General features: G+C 34.9%; 1 protein-coding gene across 4 annotated transcripts in view; it reads left to right on the top strand.

Annotated features, from left to right (window-relative positions):
* Positions 1–21,009, top strand: part of FAT1 (FAT atypical cadherin 1) — a 98,743-nt gene that overhangs the window by 33,980 nt on the left and 43,754 nt on the right. For all 4 annotated transcript variants that reach the window (XM_065736940.1, XM_065736937.1, XM_065736939.1 and 1 more), the window contains exons 3-4: positions 245–559; positions 17,287–17,348. In XM_065736940.1, the coding sequence (XP_065593012.1) occupies positions 245–559; positions 17,287–17,348 (377 nt within the window). The remainder of the gene's footprint in view (positions 1–244; positions 560–17,286; positions 17,349–21,009) is intronic.

The following is a 21,009-nucleotide window of genomic DNA, read 5'->3' as shown; positions in this document are numbered from 1 at the left end:
GGATGGTAGAAAGAAAGTACTATACTGTTTAATTTTCTGTAATTCATAATTGCTGAAAACTGCTGTAGTAATTTTATTTTTGTGGTTTCAGGTTTGTGTTAATGTTTGTGTCTGTATAGTAACAGTTTGTAGAATCAGTGTCAGTTCTTTTGAACTTTCTCATTTCTTAAGCTTGTTGTTTTTCTCTGTTTCTACACTCTTCTGTATATTGAACGATTTGTTTCTTTCTCTTCCTGTTGAACAGGCATTATTGAGACTGCTGATCACCTGGATCGTGAGACTACTTCACATTACTGGTTGACTGTTTATGCAACAGACCGAGGTGTTGTGCCTTTATCGTCTTTCATTGAAATCTACATAGAAGTTGGGGATGTTAATGATAATGCTCCTCAGACAACAGAACCGGTTTATTACCCAGAGGTCATGGAAAACTCGCCTAAGGATGTATCTGTCATTCAGATTGAGGCATTTGATCCAGATTCTAGCTCAAGTGAAAAATTAACATACAAGATTACAAGTGGAAATCCACAGGGATTCTTTTCAATAAACCCCAAAACTGGTAAGTACAAGACAGTTTTTTTTATATATACAAATAAATCACTGTTTTTTGCGAAAATACACAACTTGGGCAAAATCTGACTCTGGTTTAACATTGTTACCGTGACTCAGGTGGTTGCAGAGATTACCTTCTAACTTTGTATCACTAAATTATACAAATCAGTAAGAGTATCTAAGAGTGAAACAGTTTGTTCAAAGTATTTGATTTTTGCACCCTCCCAGTTTTAAGGTGGTTTAACCTCTTGAGTGGCTCAGCTTTAGTCTGATCAATGCCCATTTGAATTTGTAGTGCAGTAAATGTGCTCTTGGGATCTTTTAGCTTGGCTTTATTCAAATTGTTTTTAGCAATTGCTGTCTTTCAATTTTCACACAATTTTTAAGCTGGTTCCTGCCCCTGCTCCCTTCAGTTAATGTTAGACAACACAGTGCAAGCCATTTATTAACTGCAAATTCACTTGTCCCAGTCCTAAGGGACTCTCTTTGTTACTAGCTCTTGCCATTGTTAGGACAAAATCTGGGAGTTAAATTTGCAGGCTGATATGTAGTGAAAAAGGTGTGACTTCAGCGGGTGAGTTCAGAGCTGATCGGAAAACTTTGGAAAAACGTCCTGAGGGTTTAACAGGAAAGCACAATACAAAAGCAACTGACCTATTTCCAGAGAGGAAACAAATGAAATAATCCATCTTAACTGAAGCGGAAGAATAATCTTAAAAACAACATAAAAGTCACTCACCATCCCTTGCTTATGAGTGAGTGCAGAAAAAGTAGTAGCTGTACTGGATGTCATTTACAGGTATCTTACCTAACATAACAGAAGAGGTGTCTGGGTGTAGGGCACAGCTTATCTTTTCATGTGTTGCACTTAAGTCCCTGGTCACGGTACAAATTACAGGAGACTTTTCATCCACTCATTCAGAAATTTCTCAGAATCCAGAGTTTTTTAGGTTAAAGAGACTAGGTAGAAAGGCAAAAAAGAAGCCACATTCATTTAGCTTTTACTCATTCATGGAGGGAATTTTAAGGAGATTTAAATAAGCAACAAAACCCTATGAGTGAGAGTCATGTTTTGAAAATCGGGTTTTGACACTGGACTTCATTACGTTTCATGGTTTTAGCTCAGAGTGTAGAAGACTTGCATGCTATATAAGCTGCAGTTGCTGGGTCAGCAAAGCTGTGAATGCAAACACAGGTATATTATTTGGATTCTTTTTTACAATAATTTCTTTGTCAGTATGTTCTGCATCTGCTTGTGAGACATTGCCAATGGGCATGTATGAAAAAACATAAGCTGCAAAAGGTCTTCTAGTGTAGTTAAGGCCTGTAGCTAGTATATTTACAGAAATGTTCGTTTTAGAACAAAGGCAACCTGAAGATGTAAAACAAGAAAAAATCAAAACCAGAGTGTTCTAAAGTCAGTGCAGCGACTGTTTATTTTTATTTCTCTTTCCTTTTCTGTTTGCATATGATCCAAAATGAAGGCTGGAAAAAAATCTCTTTATGTTTTTACAAAGTACTATTACGTGCTGCTTTGATAATCCTTGTCTCGATGAATGCTATTGATTTAAAAGTAGCAGAAAAATTGTCTGAAACTTACCTGGAAAAAAGCTGACTGGCTTTTGTACTTAAACTGCAAGTGAACATAAGCTCTACCTACATTTACGCTTTAGTATGTAATTGACCAACTATTTGGGGGTGTCAGGTACTTTTATATACTCCTTTTTTTTTCTTATTCTTTGCTTTGGTCCTTTGCAACTCATCTCTGCTTTCCCTGTCATTGGATAATGTTTCCCATGCTTTGTGTATGGACATGTGCATGTCTGCCTCACTTCAGTTCTGGGGTGAAAAAACATCTTTATTTTTTGTGTAGAAAATAGTGTAGGAAGAGATTGTGACTTATCTTCAGACTGAGTTTGTAGTTTTCCGCATCAGTAGGTTACTGGTGATCTCACGTATGTTAAAAAGCGAGCTTAAGGTGGCTTGGATACTAGATGTTGAAGTGATGAAGAATACTTAACAGAGTGCTAATAAATAATTTATATCAAGAGAGTTTCTTACCAGCCTTTATTATGGCATTGTGCTGCAGAATTAAGCAAAGTGGTCCAGAGGACTTCTCTCAGGTCCATATTAAAGGGGAAAAACAAATGAAAATAAATAAGTTGTTAAATAATTAAGTCAGCATACAAGAATTGAAAGAGAAGTTCTTCTAATTAACATTCAGCAGAGAGGAAGATGTTGTCTTTAAAGGCAGTTAAAATCACAGTGGTGGGTAAATTTCCTATTATCTGCTAAGAATGATGCTAGACAGGCTAATATAATAAACATACAGAAGAGGGAAAGAGAACAGTTGGATGGTCAGAGGGGAATCCTCTTGCAGCTTTCTGTTTGTTGTCTTCTGTTTTGTTCCCAGAGTAAGCTGAAGTTCAATGAAAACTAAGTAGCTAGATCAAGTATAATGTCTTCAAAGTACATAGGACATTGGATTTCATGTGATCTGATGGGCAGCATTCTTTTTTCCTTGTGTGTGTTTTGTTTGCAGTAGATACTGATATAGTCAAAGCACTCGATCACTGGACTTATCAGGTTTGTTACTTTTCAAGTATCTCATCTGCCTACTAGAAATCAGATGCATTTCACCCAAATAGATCTTCTTAGGGATAAAAAGCTCTTTCACTGTACTGTTAAGGAGCTTAAAAATCACTTCAAAAGGAATCTGTTCTTGTTGTAGTTATAACACAGTGTATTTTCCTTCAGTTAATTAGAATAGAATATGTTTGACTAGAATCAGTGAGATCAAATCCTGTCTCATTTGCTTTTGCAAATATGTCACCATTTTTTACCTTGGAAGCTATCATGCTGTATTTGTCAGAAGGAGAGAAACCTTCACAGGGCTGCAGGTTTCCCTTCCAGTCAAAAGGGAGATAGAGCTAGAATATGGATGAAGTTGTTAACTATATACCATTATAACACTGAAAGTTGCAGAGTAAGAGTTAAACATGTTGCATTTATTGCTTTGGTTGCCTGTTCAGCCTCAGGGGCAAATCGAGGTCTGTTAAGGGCATTCCATCCAAGTAAAGGAAAGATGAGTGTTGGGATTCTTAAAACATGTGGTCGGTGACTAAAAATACGTCTCAGCTGATGCTGTATTATTGTCTCCTCTCTGTGTCAAGGATCCATCTTCTTCTGTCTTTTATGGAATTTAACACGATGGTGCATGGCTAGAACTCTCACACATTAGAGTAATAAGAGATTATAAATAGCAATAACCTACCTATAACCTTTGTCAAGTAAAATATTTCTTTCTGTTCTCTATGCCTGGCTAGCTCTTTACTAGCATTTATAGCATCTAAAATAAGATGTGTGTCTGTCTTTGTGCAATATGCCTACATTTTAGATGGAAAACTTGACATGGATTTATGTAGGAAATAGTTCATCTGTCACAGGAAAAAGATTGTTTTCATGAAAAGAACTACTGATTAGCTGCTTGCTAAAGTGTTATAATCTATTTGCATAAGTCTTAGAGTGATCTGTTTCAGAGTTTTCAGTAAATCTTCACTGGCACTTGAAAATATGTTCATTATATTAAGTATTTAAAAATAACTTCATTGAAAATAAACATTGCTACATTTTTTCTTTGCATGAAGATGTGATATTTCACATTTTGAAACAGACTATATATAGCAGTACAATGTATGATATTTTGTAATCTTCTCAGATATTCTTGGCCTTTGATTAAAGCAAACAAAATACTCTTTATTTGGGAGTTCCCATATAATGGAGAAAAAAAAAAAGGGATGCTGTACCATCTAAGCTGGCCAAGTGTAATAAAAATAGTCACCATAATATTGTTTATAGGGAAGAACTAGCACATAAATGAATTTCATGACTTTCATAATCAAGTTGAACACAACTGTGGATGAGTCTGTGGATTCCCCATCATTGGAAGTGTTCAAAGCTGGGTCGAATGGGGCATTGAGCAACATGTCCCTGCCCAAGGTAGCAGAATTGGACGAGATCTAAGAGTTGATTCCAACCTGAACTATTCAGTGATTCTATATAAATTGTACTAAAACTTTATTTAAATTCTTGTGGAATAGCTTGTAATTGACAAAAATTATAAGAGATCCAAGTAATTTGAATGTGTTTGGATATAAAAAGTTGGAATTGGCAGAGACTGATGTTTATTCCAAACACATGTGCTGGGACTAAAATACTTAGTCTTTCCTCTTTAAACTGAATTTTAAAGAGCACAGAATATCAGGAAAGATTTGTCCTTCTAGAACCCTCATGTAGCGATCTAAAGCAAAGGAATTATGTAAGAGTGAATAATTTATTTGTTCTTCAGTGCTCCGTGTATACTGTTTGTTTTTATGGTATGCATAATAGAAAGTAGTTTAGTAATTCTTTACTATTGATTGTGGATGTGGCTCTTTTCCTTTTGAGGGTTTTTTGTCTGTTTGTTGGTTTTTTTTACATTTTGTAATTGCCTTCTAGCAAGGTCACAAGTACTTGAGACAATGGAATTGTCTCTGCATTTGTTTTCATACAGATTTTAATGTTTTGCCATGTCGTTATTTGAAAGATGGCTACTCCTCAGCGATACAGGCCTTGTCATATCAACATATCGAGGATTGCTGAGATAATGAGTCTAAAAGAAGTTTGTACTGCTTTCTTGTTGGTGGTAATATCTGCAATGGAATGACAAAGTAAAAGGAGTTCCTAATTCTCCTCAGTATCACAGAGCAAGAGATTCAAATCCTAATCAGATATCCATAGAGATAGGAGGGAAGACCCTTAGACTTTTTTTTTTATCACCTTGTCTGTTATTCAGCCCAGAAATATTTTCTGATCCTGTGAAATAAATTATCTTTTGCCAAATTGATATGCTTCTTTCCGCTGCCTTAGGACTTCTACTAAATTTATTGCGCTGAGTAGATTTGGCTTGGGGAAAGACAGTAACATTTTCTCCAGAAACTGTCCCTCACTTCAGAAATTGAAAACAATAATAGCAAATGAGGCAGGGAGCTATTTAATGTTGTGTCATGTAAGAATTTGGGATCTGATTTGCAGAAATGCTGAGAGCAAAAGCGTAACTTCCTATGCCTTGATATGAGAATTAGTACATAGCTTCAAAAGTTAGACTTGGATTCATAACCTGGACAGGAAATTAACCAAATTAATTTTGAGTGCTCATTTCACAGTACTTCATTTTTCCAGGTATAAAACAGGAATAATTGCACTACCTAATTGTATGGGAGTGTTGTGATATATCCCAATTCATATTTATGAAGCACTTGCAGTATTATCTTGAGAATTTCACGGTCATTCCTCTGAGGAAATTAGTAATCCAGTGTTCTTGGACTTAGACCATTTAGATAAGGCCTTCTTAAATTAGGGATTCCAACACAAACACTGAGTAATTACCCATTTTGTAATCTACTGTATCCCGTGCTCAGTGTATTAATACATACATACAAGAAAGTGAAATTAAGATGTCTTGGCAGGCTTGACTCTGAAATTCAATTTTGGGTGATTAAATCAGAAAATAAAAGTATTTTGTATAGGATTGTATATTACTTGATTCAGCTTTTGCTCCTACTTTTTTTTTCCCTATGTTCTCTTTTAATATCTTATGTTTTAGAAAGCACTTATACTAAAGGGATCCTGTGGCAACTTAGGGTTTTGGCAGTTTGCTTCCTAAAATTATACCGCACCTCAAAACATGGATTACAGAGTTAATATCAACCTTCAAGCAGTGCTGAATTAAAAACCCTTTTGTATGCACAATCCTACCATATAATGCTATTTTAATATAAATCTTTGTTCTGTCAAATAGAAGGATTAAAAATTGTGTAACATTAAGTCTATGGATCTTGTTCTTTGTTTCTCAATGTTTTGCAATCTTTAGAGCTTTGAGAATTTATGAAACGTTAGTAGCTCATGGAGAAATCATCTGCCTCACTCAATTATAACAGTTTTACACTCTTTGTAGCCTTCAGCTTCTTGTGAGTGTGGTTGACTTGAAGATTGAAGTGAAATAGGAAATGGGTACAGCTGTGTATAACTTCCACCAGTTTCCGATAGCACGGGAGAATGACAGTGAGGAAGTGAAGGGGAAGTGAACATACCATAGTATGGGCTTAATTTTAACATAGGAAATCTTTGTTGTTTAACTGTGTGGTTTTTAATCCCAACTGGACAAATATTTTAGAACTTGAATAAAAGGAGTACTGCTTCATTACACACAAATGTGATTCAAAGTTAAAATAAAAACCCTAAACACTGAAATTGTTGTTCTTACTACCTCAGCTCTCAAATAGTGCCATGCTCAATTATTGCTCATTCATGTCCCAGACCTCACAGAGTGTGTAGCAGCCCAAATGTGCCCAACTGTTTGCTTGGCACGTACAGAGAAAACAAATTATTTCAGTACACTATCTCTATAAGAGATTTTTTCTTTACCTTTATTGAATATGTGAAAAGAATTAACCAAAATACTTGTTAAACTTCTGCTTTAACCAGAGAGGGTTACATGCGTAGATACAATATTTTATAGGCATACAGTTGGAAAGAGTTTGCAAAACTCTGCAAAAACCCACTTTTAGCTTTTTTTTAGAATATTGTTTGAAGCATTTGAAGAGCTTTGTTTGAACTTGTTGTCTTTTTTGAGACTGGGAAGACAAGCTTATATATGTGAAGTTTTTAATAACATCTTTATGTTCTTTCTGCAGTATACTGGGATTTTACACTTGAAAAGATAGAAAAATTGCTGTTACAGATAGTTTTTCTTTTTAAAAAGGAAAATTAAAAATTGCAAGTACTTATTTGTGGAGATTTTCTTACTTTGCAGATATTGCTGTTTTTTTTTGCTGTAAAAAGTAATATTCAGTTATACCTCTTCAGGAAAAGAAACTGGGAAAAACAAAGGGGAAACAAAGTACCAGTGCAGTAATCCTTTCCTTCTCCTCTTTCTGTCCTGGAGCATCAGTCTTCAGGTCATATTCTTCATTATGTACAGTGTGTAATAAATGACATTTTAAAGTAAATTGAAGTTTTCTCTATAAAATGATTTGATTTTCCCATGTCCTGATACAAAAACAATATTGGAGACATATTCCTGTATCATACATGCCTTTTGAACTGGAATGTGTAATGTAGGAAATTATAGTTCATTTGTTGATGAGGAAGTATTAAGAGTCACTTGCCAAGTACCACCTTCACACAGTCTAATGGCTTTTGGAAGTATCAGTCTTTCCATAAGCTCTCTGAGTGGCATGACTGTAATGGAGTTTGTATACGTACCAACACAGTGACATTAGTATTGATTGATTTCCTATGAAGAGAAATGTATTCATTTACAAGTAGTACCCATATCAACAGCTAGATTGGCTTGATTTTTGAGTTATGATGATCAATAGCGAAGTAATATGAACTACGTCTAAGTATCAAGATGCTCTGTTATATGCTGGTGATGTTTTAGGGTCTTTACACATTCTGGTCCAGTGGGTGGTCTCACTTGTGTAAATATAGTCTTAGATGTGCCAGGATAACTGAGATCAAAAGCCAGCCTTTAATGCTTTGTTTCCTTAGTTGCTATAGTAAGACAGACCACATATTAAACCAGTACTTCTGCTCAGTTTTCTGGCATCCTGTAGGGTTATTTCAAAACTTTTTTTTTACCCAAAGACACTTCCTCATTGTGGAATGATAAATGCTAAAACTTTTAATTAGACATTCTTATTTCCTACTTAATTTTGAACACACCAATAGAATTTTTCAGAAAATGTGAAACAGGTTTCTCATGGTTTGAAAAAAATAAAATCTCATAGTACTGAGTACTTTCTACTCTTCCCTGCAATAAGATGCTTCTTTGTTTGTAGAATTTTATTAAATGCTAAGAAGAGTTCAATATTTTGTCATATTACTGAGTTGTTCTCAGCCACTGCTGTCATTCTTGATTATTTGCTGTAACAGTACCAAAGCTGATACTCTTTAGTGGGCATTTTATCTATCTTAATAAAAACAGCTGAATTGCTTGAAAGCAGTTTTGACATCAAAGCAGTAGGCAACATGGAAGCCTTCTCTGATATTTTCTTTGATAGCATATATTCTTAATTACCTATAATAACTTCTTTAATCTCCCATTAAATTTTAGGTTGTTTATGTAGCAAGGTTTATTGCCATGCATGAAGGCTTGGATTTTTATGATTGTACCTTTTAACTTCAAGTCTCATTGAGGAATGCATTCAGTTAACTCAATGCAGAAAGATCAAAATTAAACTTTATTCAGCTACCTTGCATTTCAGACAACATTTACAAACTATAAGCAGCTTTACCAGCAAAGTCCAGAGTTCTTTAACTTTCCTTTGTGAATTTGACTGTCTTTGTTTATCTACGTTTCAGCAATTTTATGGGAGATTAATCATGCAATTGTAAACTGTGATTGAGGAAGTGGCCTCGGGACTAACCCAAATCCTCTTAACAACTGATTTTAAATATTTCTCTCAAGCAATTGTGATTTTTTTATAAGCAACATAAGTCAGTGCTAGCCATAGTCAGCTAAAAACATTCATTTACTTGCCCAGGAAAAGGTTTGGAAAAGGAGCATGCGGCGTCTTTGTTCAAACTCTGGTAATGCAGCAGGATTATTTTAGGTTCGCAATGATCACTGAAGATGTTGGGTAGTTTTATGGAAATAATTCTACACGTACTTCTGAAGATACATGTCTCAAAATGAGAGGAAAAAAAAAGAGTGATGGAGATCAGTTTAATTAGAGAATTTATTACTGATGGAATTTTCATTTTAAATGGGTATGTCCTTAGTATAATAGATTGTGCTGAAAGCAAGGGTCTTTGTGCAAGGTCAGCATGGGCATAACAAAAACAAAAACAGTTTTTTATTGATAATAAGAGCAAGGTTGTTACAACAGGAAATTTATCATTATTTCTACTAACATACTTTGAATAATCGTATTCAGGTTTTGGGAGTTTTTTTACACTCAGTATTATTTTAAACATTAAGTACTATTTTTTTTCTGTGATTTCATACACTACTGATGTCTTTCACTTTTTTTCCCCCTGAGTACAAGAGAAACAAACTAACATCTGAATATGATTGACAGTGAAACTGACTATTTACTAAGTACTCTCAATTGCTCAGAATGCCGAATCTTCGGCTTGGGTTTGTTTTGCCCATGTTTCTGTGGGCTGTGATGTGATTATTTGTACAATTATTTTCATAATTTCCTAAGCAGTTTTGATAGTAAACGAATTACTGCAGAAGTAGTGATTCTATTATCTTAATAAATATAGACTGAATGTGAAATACTTCATGACTAATTAGAATACACAAAGCTATATAGTGAATTTTGTACATTTGAGCAGTTTCCTACAATTATATAATTACTGAATACAGATTTTATACTTCAGTCAATATCTTGTTGAAGTTCCATAATGTTTATTGACTTATTTATGGAAATTGTTTTCTTCCTCCTTATTCCATACGTTAATAATTTTTGTCGTCTTGCTTGCCTTTGCTCTCTGCTTGCATTCACCAAAATTAATAATGAGCACTCTGATCAGCAAATTCCAGATCGTTGTATCTAGCTGTTGTTAAAATATTCCAGGGAAGTGATTCTTAATAAGTGCAGTGTGCACACAGTGCTTGCAGGAAGTTACACTTTGTAGTTGTTGGATGGAGTAATTAAATTGCCCAGTTACTGATTAACTTTGTGACTAGTGGTATTAAATGCCAGCCATAAGATTAAGTAATTTACTTATATATATAAAGATTTCAGTCTATCCTGTTAACATGTAACAAACTCGTAAGCACATGATATTACTCTACCTCAATAAATGCCTCTTGTGCTGACACAAGCAAACACCTATGGCCTACAGTAGTTATCCTGACATTGGTTGGATCAAGATCTCAATAATTTATTTCTTTTCATGGAGTACTAAGCAAAAAGTAAACCATTTATTCATCAGATGTGCCAAAAATGATTTTTGTGGACAAAATCCAGAGCGTATTTATCAGCATCTGAAACAGGAATAAGGAAATGCCTAAATAAAAGAACACAGTCTGAAAAATCAGTGGAGGCTGGAATTCTGTAAGGAATTTTAGACCTTTCGGCTTCAGTTTTACCTAGCAGCATATACAGTGTGGGAAAGTCCTGCTGGCTTCTGCAGGGAAGTAAACGGGGAAAGCTTTGAACAATGGTGCTGGTTGAATGCAATCATCCTGTATTTAACAGGAAGGGAAAGCTGATTTCAGCACAACATACAAGAGTTGGGTCTCTTTTAATTTTTCTAAAGCTGGCTGTTTATAGGGTGATACAGCTTCTTTTTGTAAAATATCCTGATCATGCAAAAAGTAGAAAGCTATTCCTTATGCCACAAAAGTGGATTTCAGCTACCTTGAAAAGCCTGCTGAGCACCGGGGACTAGAAAAATAAGGCCTAATAGCGGCTTCATTATTTGTACTTGTCAGATTTTTGTTAAAAGAATAAAAATAATTGTTTTTAAATGCTTTACTTGGGCAGAAGAGACACTTAAAACCTCATTTAAATGATATGGCTAGTTCCTTTTGGTAATCTTGATTGAAAATCGTGGTGACAATTTTGTTGCTGATTTTACTGAGAGCTAGTAAGGCACTTAGGACAAGGAATAGTTTGAAAAAGAAGTGAAATTGCTAGGGAGCAATCTTTAGGACCATGTAGACATTTCTTTGTGGTATACTCTCTAGTACAACGGCTAGGATTTTTGTTTTTTAAACTCATCAGCCTACATTCATAGTGGTGATTGTTTTATTGTCTGGTTTGAAATCAGCTATATATGAATGGTAGGACATAGAATTTATATTTTATGACCTGTAAAGCTAAAATGTCATCTGATCTAAAATGTCTCTGCTAATACTTTCCATTGACTCATTATTATTAACTTGTTTATTTACTTTGGTTGTGAGTCTGTGCCTTGGCTTACATAGAAGGTTTGACTGTAGTCTTGCCAGAAGTGCATATATTTGAACACAGTAACAATTAAGAATTTCCTTAGAAATGAAACATGTCTTTTCTGATGGTCATTGTAAAGTTGATTGTAAACTTGAAATCAGTTGAAGGAAGACTGAAAAAAGGTACTTATCTTTCCATGGTGATGATGAAACAATCATTGCGCTCATCAGTTGTTTTGTCCATCCTTTCAGAAAGTGTTCAAATACTGAAAGCAGTTCCAAACAGTGTCATAAGAGATCTTCCTGAAAAGTTCAGTGCATTTAATTATCACAGAAGACGTGACTTGGTCAGATTAATACGTCCCTGGGATGGAAACTGCTGATTCTAGTGGACTTATCTTTCTCTTGTCTGATAGACTACATTACTCTGTTTGCAAGGAATTGTAAGATTGAATTGTACATAATACGGTATTCATTAAATGATCAGTAGGAAATCCTACATAGGGGCATGACAGTATCTTTATAAGAGATATAATTGGCCATCCACATACAGAATGCTTGCTGTAGTTTACCCAGTATGTTAGGATTGTGTTATGCAGTAGTCAAAGCTAGATTATCTGTATAGCCACATGTGAATTTAAAATCCGTACTTAATCTCTTACAGTAATGCATGTATTAAGATACTGTAAAGAAAATCACAAGATAATTGTTTTTAACATTTGTTGGCAGTTTGCCATTTGAAGCTCAAACTGGGGGTGGAAGTGTAAGTAATTAAACTGATAGAAAGCTTTAAATTGAGTTACATTAGTGCAGTCTAGGAAAATTATTTCTGCTGACTGGTTATGGTTTGCTTTCAATAGGGAAGACAAGAATCTCATCAAGAAAATGGGACTGTAAAACTGTGACCTCCCTTATCAGATCTAATTCCAGTGTATCTGTTGAAGTTCAAAAAATGTTGTATCTGCTTTCCATTTCCTTAAGCCTTCAGTGCCAATGCATTCAGACACCAGAAAGGCTGTATTTATTTTCATACTGTACAATTCAAATACTGTTATACTGCACTTGAAACTAAGCCTTTTGGTTCAAACTCACTGGTAGCAGTTGCCAAGTCTACTGACCTGGCTCCTGCTTCAGTCTTCTGGATTGTGGAAGGTTAGCCACTCAGCTGCTCGCTCCATTAGGGAGGGGTAGAAACTAAGAAAACCAGAAGAAGAGAAAGCTTGTGATCATGATAGAGGCAGGGGTATTGCTTACCAACTACCAACATTGGCAAGCAGTAATTTCAACTGAGGGAAATTAACATTCTTTCTCAATTAAAATAGTTTGGGGGAATTAGAAACGTAAATATTAAAACAGCAGCCTTCCTTCCCTCCTTTCCGGGGCTCACCTTCTGTCCCTTCTGCAGCTCCCCCACAAGCAAAACCACCCTATGCATGTATCTTTACCAATTGCAAGGGTTTTTTTGTTTTGTTTTGTTTTATTGCAAGATATCCGGAACCTTTACTGTTTCATGATGAATGTACAGTTGGAAAATGTGTGTATTTTCGTACTTATAAATGCGTGCATGTAGCAGAGAATATTTGATGTGCTTTTAGCATGGGTTAAAAATTTTAAGCCTTCCACCTCTTCCTGCAAAGATCATTATTTCTGATACTCCTTTTTTTTCTTTTTTTTCTCTCTCTGCTGAGACAGTCCTTTCTATAAAGGTGGCTAATAGCATGGTGTTAATATTCTTAGTGTGGTGCCTATCCACTGTTGTGCAGTTTTTTAAAAGAGTTTGCCATTTCAGTATTGATTGGAGGCTGTTGTTGAAGTGTTATTTTTCAGATATGGGAGTGAGATGCAGAGGTAATGGGATGTAACTAGGCACTGGGATGAAAGCTTATGTGGGATACAATAAATCTCTGCTAATATCATCTCCCTTGTGTTATTTTTTACTGTTGTTCCACATGTAGCAGTATTATTTATATTTATGTAATTTAATAGTGTACTTGCATTTTTACCTATTTTAACACCATTAAAAATGCAAATCTGAAATAAATTGTATTTGGCTACAGTTCTAGCTGTTTTGATGTCACAGTAAACCTCAAGCAGATGTAGGTATCCTCAGAATGTAATCACTAAAGAGTAAGGAGGGAGAACAATACAGTTGTGTTAACCTGGATTGGTTGTTTTTTGCATTTTTTAAGTGGATGTTTACAGTTAGTTTCAGTTCATTACAGCATCTCTCCAGCTAGTGAGGTAGCACAGCTGTGATTTTATCCAAAGACTAAATTATTCAGCTGCTGCTATGAAAATGTTACTGTTGAGGTGAGTTTTGAAGTATTACTGAATGAAAAGATTGCACCGATTTACTAGAGACACCATTTACTTATCATTAGCTTAGAAATGTTTGTTGTAAACTCTGTTTTCCCCAGACTGACTGACCCATCTTGACATAGTGTGGACTAATTTCCAGGTGGAATAATAGAGATGTAAATTACTGGAGCTCAGTGTTCCTGTTGTGTTTTGGGAGCAGAGAAATAATGTTATGTGATAAGGAGAGGCAGAAGGAAAATGAGAAAGTATGACTGCAAAACAAGGCTCTGTGAGTCATTTCTGCTTATAAATAAATGTTTTGTCACAGTGACACCCACTGTCATTTCTCTTGTTCAGCAGTGAAGAGATTCTCCACACCATGTAATAAGGATTTCAAAACTGATTCTGTTACACACTTCTTCAGAGATTAATTAAAAATCATCTTTCTTTCTCACTTCTGTGCTTGGCAACATTGGTAGCTAGGTAGCCCGGGTTTGTCACAGTTCCAGACTAGGTGCAACAGAGTATGTCTGATGTAACACATTATACTTTTGTGCATTTAAGGACAGAAGTTTGGCTTCCCTGTTTTGTTGCCTTTTTTCATGTTTTTAAGACAAGTATTTTTAAATATTTGATTAGAATTGAGAAGCTTCACTGTAGGTGGTTTGGGTGGTGCAGGTAAACATCAGACAGTAAAGACTGCAGAAAGTCTGTAGAGAAAACATGGAGGGCATTTCATAGTAGTAGTACGGATGGCTTTGCTGGATGTTTCTTAGACAGAATAGGGGCAGCTAGCCTGGGAATTGAGTCATTTATTGATCAAATGAGAATTCGGTTTTTGTAGAGGTGTGAATTTTCATTTGTTAATATAGAGCAAGGGGTAGGGCAAAAAGATAACTGAAGTCACAGGAAAGAGAGGGATTTCCACCTAAAAGTTTTAGAACTTCAGTTCTCAGTAGAAAGAGTAGAATATTGGCTCCCATAATGGGGAGCTAACTTACATGAAGTCCAAGGTTTTTCCCCAGCTGCCTGAAGGGGTAGTCACAAAAGCCAGAGTGCTAGAGTCCATAGGAATGCTGTTCTTCACTGTCACAACTCTAATTCTGTACAGCTCTAACAGCTAATTAAATATGTCAGTGCCAGAGTATTTAGAACATGCTGACGCTTGGAAAAAAATGAAAGTCTTTGTAACTGCTATAATCAAGTCTTATTCAGTGTTAAGCTATAGAGATACAATTTTCACTCAAGTGAAGTTTCACTTAGGAAAGTGGCTAGCAGTAAAGGGTTAAATAAAAAGAATGTCATGCATGTGTATGTGATTCTAAATCCAGAAGTGTTACATTTCCTTTGTTGGCACTAGTTTCTGCTGAATTTACAGGATATATATGGTGAAGACTAAGCCCTTCTGTTAATGGTCTGAAGTGTTTTAACAGCAGTGTGGCATGCTTGGTTGAAAAGGTTGGAAGATTAAATAGATGAAAGCATTGCATGTTTTGTTCATACCAGATATTTGTCGTCTTAGCTTTTTGAGTTGTCTTGACCATCTTCATTAACAGAAATTATATATGGATTTAGACTTACTTTAACAGAGTAGAGTGTTTAAAGTAGTGGCACTGTGGATGTAGTTCTGTTTGGAGCACATGCAATGAAAGCTTTTTTTTTTTTTTCCACAGCTGGCATTTATATAAACAGTGGTTCTAGTCTTTATGGCTCACATGGGGAAAAAGTGAATAGGAAACTGCTGAAAGGTGCTGTCTTTCTGCTTGCCTGTGTTAGCATTTCTCTACTTGCTGCCGCTGTGAGAGATGCAGTCTAATATTGTTCAGTGGATATGCAGTGAATAGGGGAAGTATATTCATGAAAATGTGAACACATTGAGATATCTCTGCTAGAATTACTTAATTTTTCTGCTTTTTTAGATCCTCCCCATCCTTAACCCAGACAAAACTTTGTTTAAAATACTAAGTGTATGATGGATTTGATAAAATGACAAACTAAATTCCTTGAAAAACAAGGGCAGATATAATTGAAACGACTGTTGTTTGTACTATTTTTTTTATTAATAATGGTTTGAACATTTGACAGCTGTGATATTGCTGTATATATGTTTGTTCATGTTATTTAATAGATGCTGTTGATTTTATTGGAATATATAGAATACAATTCTCTTTTGACAGGACCTTTGGGTAGCTATGCATAGATGGTGTACAATTCCGTTTCTATTTGCCTTTCCCTGTTAAGTAAAAGTGTAATATTTATTCACTGTGCTTTTCTTACTTAGGTACTGAGTTTTTATCAATTATTGAGAAAAAAATGAAGTGTTTTTGTTATAGTAGACTAATCACTGTATTGTGATAACTTGTGCTGGATTTCTAGTGCAGTGAATATGGGATGCTTTGGACAGTAGCGGCTTGAGTCAGGCAGAACTAGTCTTGCATCTAAGCTAATGATTATTTGTTTCTGGGAACTGAATCCAAATGATGCTGTTAGTTCAGTTTCTTTATTACGCAAAAGCCATTTAACTGTTCCATGTACAAGTTGGCCCCACAAATACCATCAGTGTGTTCACTTAGCACAGAGCCTGAGCTAGCAAATCTCGTTAGACCTGGGCTGGTTTTTCATAGAGCTCTCTCTCTCTCGTATCTTTGCATGCCTGGCACAGTTAACCCCCATCATGGGCCAGCTATTCAGCTATAATTGAAAGTTGACTGAGTTAACTTCAGATGGAACCCAGTAGCTGAAATTCTGAACCTGATGTTATAGAGAATTAATTTTGCTAGGATATTTTTGTATTTAGATTTTTACTGTATTTTTTCCACCAAGTCTATTTCATTTTCTTTATTTTATAGAAAAGTTAATCATACCTTCCTAATACTGTGTCAAACTTTTGTCAAATTCATGCAAGAAATGTAAAATCTTGCACCAAAAAGTCATCTTCTTTCTCTGTTATTGCCACAATACTGTCTGAGTCCTCAGTTTTGCCAAATCAAGGCTGTATGTGTGCATGCACACACAGACTACTTACTATTCCCCAGCATAAGTATATCTCTTCAGGTCATGCATATTTCTAAAAACACAAGTGGATATTTCTCTTTAGGTGATTATTCAAATTATTTGCACAGTGTATGTAGTCTCTCTTTGAATAAGGTGCACCTCTTTGAAAGCTAGACTTCTAGTGAGAGAAATACATCCATTACTGCTGTCAGAAATGTGATGTGCTTAAGTTGTGTTGGAAAACAGAACTGCATCTATCGTATAAGGGATACTACAGCTCAGCTTCCAGATAGCAAAGTACCCTTTTCATGGCTCTTAAGGATTAGAAACCCTTTAACCATTCTTTTAATGAATGTTTAAGTGCTGTAAAAATAGAGGAGACCACCTATGAAGAAATTAAGTTCACATATATCAGTGACTATGAGTTTAACCTAACCTCCATCCAGATTATTTTCGTGATGGATCTAACTAATTATTATTTCATGTTACAGGTCTAATTTCAACCACATCTAGAAAATTAGATCGGGAGCAGCAGGCAGAACACATACTGGAGGTAAATTTATTTTCTTCTCTGATAAACAGTGACTCTAAGTTCTTTTTTTTTTTTTTTCCAAAAAGTTTTCTATACTTGATTAACATATGAAGACTATAGAGAAGTGGATTTGGGAAGTAATTTGCTTTTGTGTTTATTAATTACATTGCAATGCACAGTACTATCTGTTAAAACAATATGTTGGGATGTTTTGTTAAGAATTAAGATACAGATGTAGGTAATTTTTTGTTTTTGTATCTGCAAACAAAGATTTTCTTTCCACCACTACAAAGACATGATTGTTACAAGGATGATTCTTTCTTATTTCTCTTCTTTAATTATTGGAATAATCAAAATCAGCCTTCTGAATATAGACCTGTTAACAAGGAATGCAGAAACTTTTTTTTATAAACATTGAGAATGCAAACAGATTGAGTAGACGTTTATTTCTGCATAACTTGTTTATCACTAACGTAAGTAGATCAGTTGTCAAAATGTGCATGATAGATTAAGAATCACAACATGAAATTTGCACCAAAATTATTTTATTTTAGTTCATTTAATTGGTCATCTGGAATTTATGTAATAGACATTCTTCTCCTATGACGTGCAATGTGAGGGCATTATCCCTCACCTGTGGTGGAGACTTGAGGTGTAACCATCACCACAAACATTATAGTTAAGATTTGAACCCTCTATTGTGTTTTCCTTCAGAATGATAAAGAACTGCTACACGAATAATCAAAGCTACCTTTAAAGCTTCTATAGTTATTTTTCAGACTTCTAATCTAAGCAAGTCTGGACTTTCTCAATGTCTGTGAGATCTGTAGAAATGTTTTTTGATAGAAATGTGAACAAAAAACTATATAGACTTGGGGAATAAAGCCTTGACAGCGTGAACTTTGCAGAATTCCAGTGTAGATACAGTCTTCCTGGCTCTTTTCTGTTTATTTGGTGTACTGAAAACTGAAGTTAAAGAGCTATTGGAGCAAATTTTAATTGTAGTTTTCATTTTGGTAGCAGCTTTGGAAAGAACCCTTTGCACTTAAATAGCAGTAGGGTGGAATTTCCTCTCCAGTGTGTTTCTAGTTGAAGCAACAGAAGCAAAGTGAATTATCTGGCAAATCTGGTTTAGTACTGGTATCTAATGACTTTTGCTTCTATACATACTGTACTGACTTTTCTGTTGGATTTATAAAGTTAAATAAAATGGGCTGTGGATCGTACTTTGGCTCTGAAGACACTAGGCATGGCTTTGAATGTGTATAAGATATCCTCATAACAGGTGGCGGTGTCCAAGTTACCTGTTGAGAGTGGTGCCTGAATTATGTGAATTCTCGAATTTTACCTAGACAATACCTGGGAGAATTGCTGCTTGTTTTGGTCATAACTTCTCGAGTTCATACTAGCAGTGTAAAGGTACAGACAACTGTGTGGTAATGCTTATGCCTATGTTCCAGTATCTGTTTGGTGTTATACTGTTGACACAACCAGTAAGAACAAAACTTTGCCTTTTGATATTACAGTACAAAAAGTAAAAAATTCAAAAAGGAGTAACTGTGCAAATTTATTACAAGATAATGTGTACAGAACTCAGGATACTTAAAGGTTGCAGAATCGTACAATGAATCATACAATGGTACATAAATAGTCTACTTTCAGCATTCTCTGTAAAGATAATGAATTAAACTGATTGTTCTTAGTTTGAAATGCTGATTACTGCCTAGTGGTATTCTTTATAACTCATCATTCTTCATTTTGAATCCCAGCTGGTTATTAAAGTTTTAAATAAAAGTTTGTAAAGCATCGGATGCCAAAATCCTTAACTGCAGTGTGATAGTGACAGCATGGCCCAAACTAGCTATTTTCCCATTCGTTCGTTTTATTCTGACATCTTTGAATATGGGTTGGAAAGAAACCCAGAAATGCACGGAATGGTGAACAGTATTATAAACCATTTGAGCCAAGTGTTGTGCATCTGGCTAATTAATTGGGCATTGAAATGTTGACCAGATGGGTTAATGGGTTTATTCTTTGCTTGCTATTAAAATTTATATTTGATTGCACTCCTGCTTAAGTAGTAGTAATTAATATGTCCCATTCATTTTATTTCCAACTTGTAACTACTTTTTGAGAGCCAGTTTGATAGCTTATTTCTAATGCAATTGTTTCAGAGCTAACTTCATGTTATTTCCTCGTATATTAGCATTCTGTTTGTTATATCAGTAATGTCTCCTGTTCCATGAAATCAAACAACTATTTGCCTTTTTTTTTTCTTGGTTCAGGCCAGTATTATGAAAACAAGTTATTCTATACCCTGTGAAAATTCCTCTTCTCAAATGTGTGGGTTTTGTGAGCTGGAAGATATGTGATAGTGTTCAATGTTATGTACTTAAGTGAACAGATAATCATATTGTGAAATCCTACCATCTCTTTGAGATGAGCATGAATATTTCCATTTCATGTCACTTAATGTGTTTTGTCATGATTAATCACTGTTATCACTTACACTTTTTCATTTCCTACATGCTTAGGAATTATCCCCACACTTACTTTGTATTTCTGTATTTCTTCCTAAAAAAAGCTAGGAAAGAACCAAAAAAGAGCATATCATATTATGTGCAGGAGTAAAACTACTGTCAATCACATCAATAGTAAATTCCTTTTCTAGTCAGGGGTTTCATCAGGGATTCAATTCTAGTCTTCAGTCAGTAGACCTATTTTGTATCCATGTTGTGCTTTTATGTTGAAGATGAGAATGCAGTCAGAAAATGATGGGCCTGCTCTGTAACTCTTACTAACCACACACTTGTAGAGGTAGGAGGCAGGAACACCACCCCCTATCTGTTTTCTTCTTTGAAATAAGTTCTAAATTAGCATATCAGATAGGTGCTCATATTTAGTGCCTTATTAGCTTATAGTTATTGATAAATTATTGTTAATTATAATTTATTATCAAACAATAATAATTAACAATAAATAGATTAATCAGTGAGGGGCTAAGTAAGTGAAGTAAAAAGGTAAGATTCCTACATTAAATTTCTGCATCAGTTTGGTCTATTTCTACTACATAATGTCTTTTCTACGTTTTTTAGCTTCAAATAAAGAGATATTTTAATTTTACTGAATTTTTCTTTACTGTCCATATAACTATCATTGTATCGGTACTAGAATTAACACTGCAGAAGATTTCTTACTCATTTTGTGGCTTTTTAGTAGAAACTGACTACTGCTGGAAAATCAGACTTGGTTTCATTTCCCATTTCATGTAGGCTGTGGAACTAAATTGTGTGTTCCTTTAAAAGCCTATTTGTTATGCTTATTTTAAACAAGTTAGTGATTTTATGTCTTTGAGATATATAGTTTTTAATGCATAGGCCTGTCAGATTTTGGAAATTATAGCGTTATAAATTGCACCTTTTAAGGTGTAAAATCAAATGATTAAATTCAAAAGTTGCAAGGAGGCACTAGGCTGAAAGTATGCTAAGATATTGCAGTGAAACTTATCAGAAATGCTATACGTGTATGCCGTTCCTATACCAAAAAATGCAGTATTTCTGTTACAATGTTACAAAACAGTGGAATAGATTTAATATATACCTATGCTGCAAAGTAAAGGAATCAACTCCTATGTGCCAGACATCAAGTATCATAATATTGGGGTAGTAGCTGAATAAAGCTT

The sequence above is a fragment of the Cyrtonyx montezumae genome, unplaced genomic scaffold (assembly GCF_038088225.1).
Source record: "Cyrtonyx montezumae isolate F1298 unplaced genomic scaffold, pur_monq_1.0 scaffold_2, whole genome shotgun sequence".
NCBI lineage: Eukaryota > Metazoa > Chordata > Aves > Galliformes > Odontophoridae > Cyrtonyx > Cyrtonyx montezumae.
This window is presented reverse-complemented; position numbering and strand designations above follow the sequence as displayed.